The 6,385-nt window shown below is 46.3% G+C and overlaps 1 protein-coding gene across 1 annotated transcript in view; it reads right to left on the minus strand.

The window, feature by feature from the left end:
• Positions 1–648: 648 nt before the first annotated feature.
• The window catches only part of LOC111965765 (zinc-binding protein A33), a 16,734-nt gene continuing 10,997 nt past the window's right edge, over positions 649–6,385 (minus strand). The window contains exons 3-6 of the mRNA XM_023990047.2: positions 2,468–2,701; positions 2,225–2,247; positions 1,859–1,974; positions 649–1,604 (exon numbers count right to left, since the gene is read on the minus strand). Of these exons, the coding sequence (XP_023845815.1) occupies positions 1,039–1,604; positions 1,859–1,974; positions 2,225–2,247; positions 2,468–2,701 (939 nt within the window). The 3' untranslated portion in view covers positions 649–1,038. The remainder of the gene's footprint in view (positions 1,605–1,858; positions 1,975–2,224; positions 2,248–2,467; positions 2,702–6,385) is intronic.

The following is a 6,385-nucleotide window of genomic DNA, read 5'->3' on the forward strand; positions in this document are numbered from 1 at the left end:
ACACACACCACACACACACACACACACACACACACACACACACACCACACACACACACACACACACACACACACACACACACACAACACACACACACACACACACACACACACACACAGTCTTGTACGGCTAACCTTGTAGGGACATACAATTCAGTCCCATTCAAAATCCTATTTTCCCTAACCCTAATCCTAACCCGTACTCTTACCCTAACCCTAACCCAAAAACCTAAACTTTATCCTAACCCTAAACCTAACCCTACAACTAACCCTAGCTCCTAACCTTAATATTTAACTTAATTCTAACCCTAACACTAACTCTAACCTTAACCCTAAACCCCCTAGAAATAGCATTTGACCCTGTGTGGGACTAACAAAATGTCCCCCGTTGGTCAATTTTTACTTTGTTTACTATTCTTGTAGGGACTTCTGGTCCCACCAAGAATAGTTAAACACGTCCACACACACACACACACACACACACACACACACACACACACACACACACAACACACCACACACACACACACACACCACACACACCACAACACACACACACACCACACACACACACACACACACACACACACACACAACACACACACAGCTTTCATTATATTGCTATTGAGTCAGTAGTACATGAGTAGAATACCTTTTCACATGTATATACTCTTTTATTAAAACGTCAAATACGCTGTCATCTTACTATGTATACTTTATAGAATAATACTATGAAATTGTCATTTAATGTTCACACTGTCCATTTGTAAGGATAAGAATGTTATATTTAAGGTACTTTTCAATTCGTTTTCCCATGTGGCTTACTTTAAAGTCCACTGGCATGTGCTCTCTTCAAACCCAAAACATTATCCACGGTAACATAAATGACAAAACAGTGAACAATGGTATAGTGTTAGTGCATTAGTGAGTATGATGCTGTTTCTCACAGCTTTTCTAACCTTGTTCTTCTTTCTTGTATTTGGTTTTCAGTGTTCTCTGACATTTCTCAGACAGTTCATAACAATTCTTAACAGTTCTCTCATACCTCCGGGTCTGGGCTAACAATAATAAGAGGTTCACGGTTTCTCCCGTTGATGATTGGCCAGGGGTTGAAGTAGGGGAACACCGGCTCTGTGAATGTGGTGTCGGAGAATGTGAACAGGTGACTCATATCCCCTGCGTCGTAAAACGCCACAACACCCCTRGTGTAGTCCAGGTACACCCCTACCCTCCTGGGGGGGCGAGGGGGGTGCAACAGGCTCTCCTCGTGGTTGGTGCAGGCCTCGTACTCASTCCCGTCCCGCCCGTCTCTCATCACCAGGGTCCAGAAGCCATCGTCCGGACACAGGCTGATCTCGTCCTTCCTGTTGACCGAAGCAGCCGCCACCCCCAGCCCCCAGGCCGTCTTGGTGCCCACCTCAACCACCCAGTAGTGTTGCCCTGAGGTGAAGGCCTGGCTGCCCAGGACGATGTTGTAGCGGGTGAAGCGCTCAGGGTTGTTGGGCAGGTTGGGCTGGATGTCCCCCACACTGACCTGGGTGCAGCACGGGGACACCCACAGCCTGGGGTAAGCTGTGTCTGGATCCAAAGTCACTGCTGTCACACCTTGGGAGAGACAGAGGCATTCAAATATTGGGTGTGAGGTCGAGTGTTAATCCTGGTGTATGCGGCCAGCTCATAGGTGTGGTTGGATACTGTTAGGTGCAGTCAGGTTTGATAGAATGCAATCAGGTGGACCCTGTGGTGAAATGTAGTCACATATGTGAGAGCTGTGGACTAATGGATTCAGGTYTGGTCTTCAATGTGGTCAGGTTTGGGTAAGGTGTGTGTTGTCTACCTCTATATGGCTGTGGTTGTACCTGGCTGAAGCACAGAGTTCATCCTCCTCCAGGTGCYGTATTGCAGTGGTCCCAGGAACTCCCCCTCCTGCAGATCCACASGCACCTCCGGGGGGTGCTCAAACAKACTCTCTGTCCTGAGAGACGGAGAGAGATAGAGAGAAAGAAAGGGAGAGACAGAGTTTCATTTACCTAGAAAGGCCTGTTTCTGAGTCTTTATCTAATTTACAAAGTACCCTTATAGAACAAATAAAGATGAATGAAACACTGTGGAACATCGGGTTACCTTTTTTTTTTATAGTTAATTCAATCATGTGGAGTCATGTGGATGTTGCAGAGCTCTATGAGCTGTAGCATCAAATAACAACCATGGATTTAATGACTTACCCTCCAATAAAATCTTTGATTCCCTGTAAGAAACAAAAACAGAGATATGAGGCCATGCTGAGACACGCACACACTCTTCTTCTCCTACTCAGAAACCTTCTACCCTCCTCTTTCCCTTTCCCACTGTCCCTCTAGTTCTTTTTCCACCACCACCCTTAACCCCTTTCCATCTGTCCTCTAAAATCCAGATTTCCTACCATCTCCTTCCCCCCTCTCCTTTCCTCTTCCTTTCTCTCCTCTCACCCTGAGTTMTGCCGGGTTCTCCTCCTCTCGGAGTTTGACGTGAAGCTGGTCGGCGGTTTGCTCTAATTGGCTGATTTGCTCTGTGGTGTGTTTGAAGGCCTCCTCCAATTGGTTGAGCCTCTTTTCCTTCTCCCTCTGCAGTCTCTCCTTCACTCTCTCCTCCTCCTGGAGAAGGAAATCCCTCAGARGTCCAAACTCTGCACTCACCTGCACCTCCATGTCCCCAGCTCGCTCCTGATGTGGGGAGAAACAGAGAAAAATATTAGTGTTACAGACTGGGTATGGAATACATCTAAGAGACTTTGTTATTTTTTTWAATGTATTTCACCTTTATTTAACCAGGTAGGTCAGTTGAGAACAAGTTCTCATTTACTACTGCGACCTGGCCAAGATAAAGCAAAGCAGTGCGACACAAACAACACAGAATTACACATGGGATAAACAAACGTACAGTCAATAACACAACAGAAAAGTCTATATGCAGTGTGTGCAAATGTAATAAGATTAGGGAGGTAAGGCAAGAAATAAGCCATAGTGGCGAAATAATTACAATTTAGCAATTAAACACTGGTGTGATAGATGTGCAGAAGATGAATGTGCAAGTAGAGATACTAAGGTGCAAAGGAGCAAAAAATAAATAACAGTATGGGAATGAGGTAGTTGGGTGGGCAATTTACAGATGCAATGATCGGTAAGCTGCTCTGACAGCTGACGCTTAAAGTTAGTGAGGGAGATATAAGACTCAAGCTTCAGTGATTTTTGCAACTCGTTCCAGTCATTGGCAGCAGAGAACTGGAAAGAAAGGCGGCCAAAGAGGAGTTGGCTTTGGGGATGACCAGTGAAATATACCTGCTGGAGCTCGGGCTACGGATGGGTGCTGCTATGGTGACCAGTGAGCTGAGATAAGGCGGGGCTTTACCTAGCAAAGACTTAGATGACCTGGAGCCAGTGGGTTTGGCGACGAATATGAAGTGAGGGCCAGCTAACGAGAGCATACAGTTCGCAGTGGTGGGTAGTATATGGGGCTTTGGTGACAAAACGGATGGCACTGTGATAGACTACATCCAGTTTGCTGAGTAGAGTGTTGGAGGCTATTTTGTAAATGACATCGCCGAAGTCAAGAGTTTACAGTCTAACCAGACACCTAGGTATTTGCAGTTGTCCACATATTCTTAGTCAGAACCGTCCAGAGTAGTGATGCTAGATGGGCGGGCGGGTGCGGGCAGCGATAGGTTGAAGCATGCATTTAGTRTTACTTGCATTTAAGAGCAGTTGGAGGCCACAGAAGGAGTGTTGTATGGCACTGAAGCTCGTCTGAAGGTTTGTTAACACAGTGTCCAAAGAAGGGCCAGAAGTATACAGAATGGTGTTGTCTGCGTAGAGGTGGATCAGAGAATCACCAGCAGCAAGAGTGACATCATTGATGTATACAGAGAAAAGAGTCGGCCCAAGAATTGAACCCTCTGGCACCCCCATAGAGACTGCCAGAGGTCTGGACAACAGGCCCACCGATTTGACACACTGAACTCTATCTGAGAAGTAGTTAGTGAACCAGGCGAGGCAGTCATTTGAGAAACCAAGGCAGTTGAGTTTTGACGAAGTCAAAAGCCTTGGCCAGTCGTAGAGGTACATAGTATTGTCTTTTAGTTCGGAGGTTTATGATATCGTTTAGGACCTTTGAGTGTGGCTGAGGTCACCTCATATGAGCTCGGAAAACCAGATTGCATAGTGGAGAATAACGGTGGATTCGAAATCTCTGATCTGTTTGTTAACTTTGCTTTCGAAGACTTTAGAAAGGCAGGTAGGATAGATATAGGTCGTAACAGTTTGGTCTAGGAGTGTTTCCCCCTTGAAGAGGGGAGACTGCAGCCACTTTCCAATCTTTAGGATCTCAGACAATACCAAAAGAGAGGTTGAACAGGCTATTATTATTAGGGGTTGCAACAATTGCGGCAGATAATTTTTAGAAAGAGAGGCTCCAGATTGTCTAGCCCAGCTGATTTGTAGGGGTCCAGATTGCAGCTCTTTCAGGAACATCAGCTATCTGATTGGCATGAAGGAGAAATGGTGGAGGCTGGCAAGTTGCTGTGGGGGGTGCAGAGCTTTTGACGACAGGGGTAGGGGTAGCCAGGTGCGAAAAGCATGGCCAGCCATAGAAAAAGGCTATGAATGGCTTAATTAGCCTCAGTGCAGTGGGCAGCTGGGAGGTGTTCTATTCTCCATGGACGTTACAGTGTCCCAGACTTTTTGGAGTTTGTGCCGTACAGGCATGAACATTTCTGTGTGAAAAAACGTAGGCATTTGCTTTTCATAAATGCCTGTGTATATTGGTGCCTAACTTCCTGAAAAGTTGCATATCGTGGGGCTATTCGATGCAATGCAGTACGCCATAGGATGTTTTTGTGCTTGGTCAAGGGGCAGTCAGTCTGGAGTGAACCAAGGGCTATATCTATTCTTAGTTTCTAAATTTTTGGAATGGGGCATGCTTATTTAAGAAGATGGAGGAAAAGCACTTTTAAAGAATAACAGGCATCCTCTAATGACGGAATGAAGCTCAAATATCCCTTCCAGGATACCCGGTCGTCGAGTAGAAAGCCTGCTCGCTGAAGTGTTTTAGGGAGCGTTTGACAGTGATGACGGACGCAGACAATGAGGCAGTGATCGCTGAGATCCTGGTTGAAGACAGCAGAGGTGTATTTAGAGGGCAAGTTGGTCAGGATGATATCTATGAGGGTGCCCGTGTTTACGGATTTAGGGTTGTACCTGGTAGGTTCAATGATCATTTGTGGGAGATTGAGGGCATCTAGCTTAGATTGTAYGATGGCCCTAACAGTACAAACTCTGAAGATAAATGGGGGGCAATTCATTCACATATGGTGTCCAGGGCACAGCTGGGGGCTGAGGGGGGTCTATAACAAGCGGCAACAGTGAGAGACTTATTTCTTATTTCTAACTGTTTGGGCCCAGACCTGGATAGCATGACAGATCTCTGCAGTAGATTGCAACTTCCATCCCCTTTGGCAGTTCTATCTTGGCGGAAAATTTTGTAGTTGGGYATGGAAATTTCAGAATGTTTGGTGGCCTTCCTATGCCAGGATTCAGACACGGCTAGGACATCAGGGTTGGCGGAGTGTGCTAAAGCAGTGAATAAAACAAACTTAGGGAGCAGGCTTTTGACGTTAACATGCATGAAACCAAGGCTTTTACGGTTACAGAAGTCAACAAATGATAGCGTCTGGGGAATAGGGGTGGAACTGGGGGCTACAGGGCCTGGGTTAACATCTACATCACCAGAGGAACAGAGGYGGAGTAGGATYAGGGTACGGCTAAAGGCTATAAGAATTGGTCGTCTAGTGCGTTGGGGACAGAGAATAAAAGGAGCAGATTWRTGGGCGTGGTAGAATATATTCAAGGCATAATGTACAGACAAGGGTATGGTAGGATGTGAGTACAGTGGAGATAAACCTAGGCGTTGAGTGACGATGAGAGAGGTTTAGTCTCTGGAGGCACCAGTTAAGCCAGGTGAGGTCTCCATATGTATGTGGGGTGGGACAAAGTAGCTATCTAAGGCATTTTGAGCGGGACTGAGGGCTCTACAGTGAAATAAAACAGTAAGAACTAGCCAAGACAGCAGTAGACAAGGCATATTGACATTAGAGAGAGGCATAAAGCAATCACAGGTGTTTATCAGGAGAGCTCAGACAACAACAGGTAAATGGCGATGAATGGGCAGAGCGGGTCTGTTAGGTACATACAGGACCTGAGTTCGAGGTGGGGCCGACAGGTAAACAAAATGAAGTACCGTGTTATTGAAACAGTCCAGGGGGCATCAGCTGTGTAGCCGAGTGATCATACGGTCAAAAGAGCAGTAATGGGTGAGTCAGGGTGCCGTTCGGTAGTCACTACTACACTAGGCGA

Source organism: Salvelinus sp. IW2-2015, linkage group LG6.2 (genome assembly GCF_002910315.2).
Source record: "Salvelinus sp. IW2-2015 linkage group LG6.2, ASM291031v2, whole genome shotgun sequence".
NCBI classification, from domain to species: domain Eukaryota; kingdom Metazoa; phylum Chordata; class Actinopteri; order Salmoniformes; family Salmonidae; genus Salvelinus; species Salvelinus sp. IW2-2015.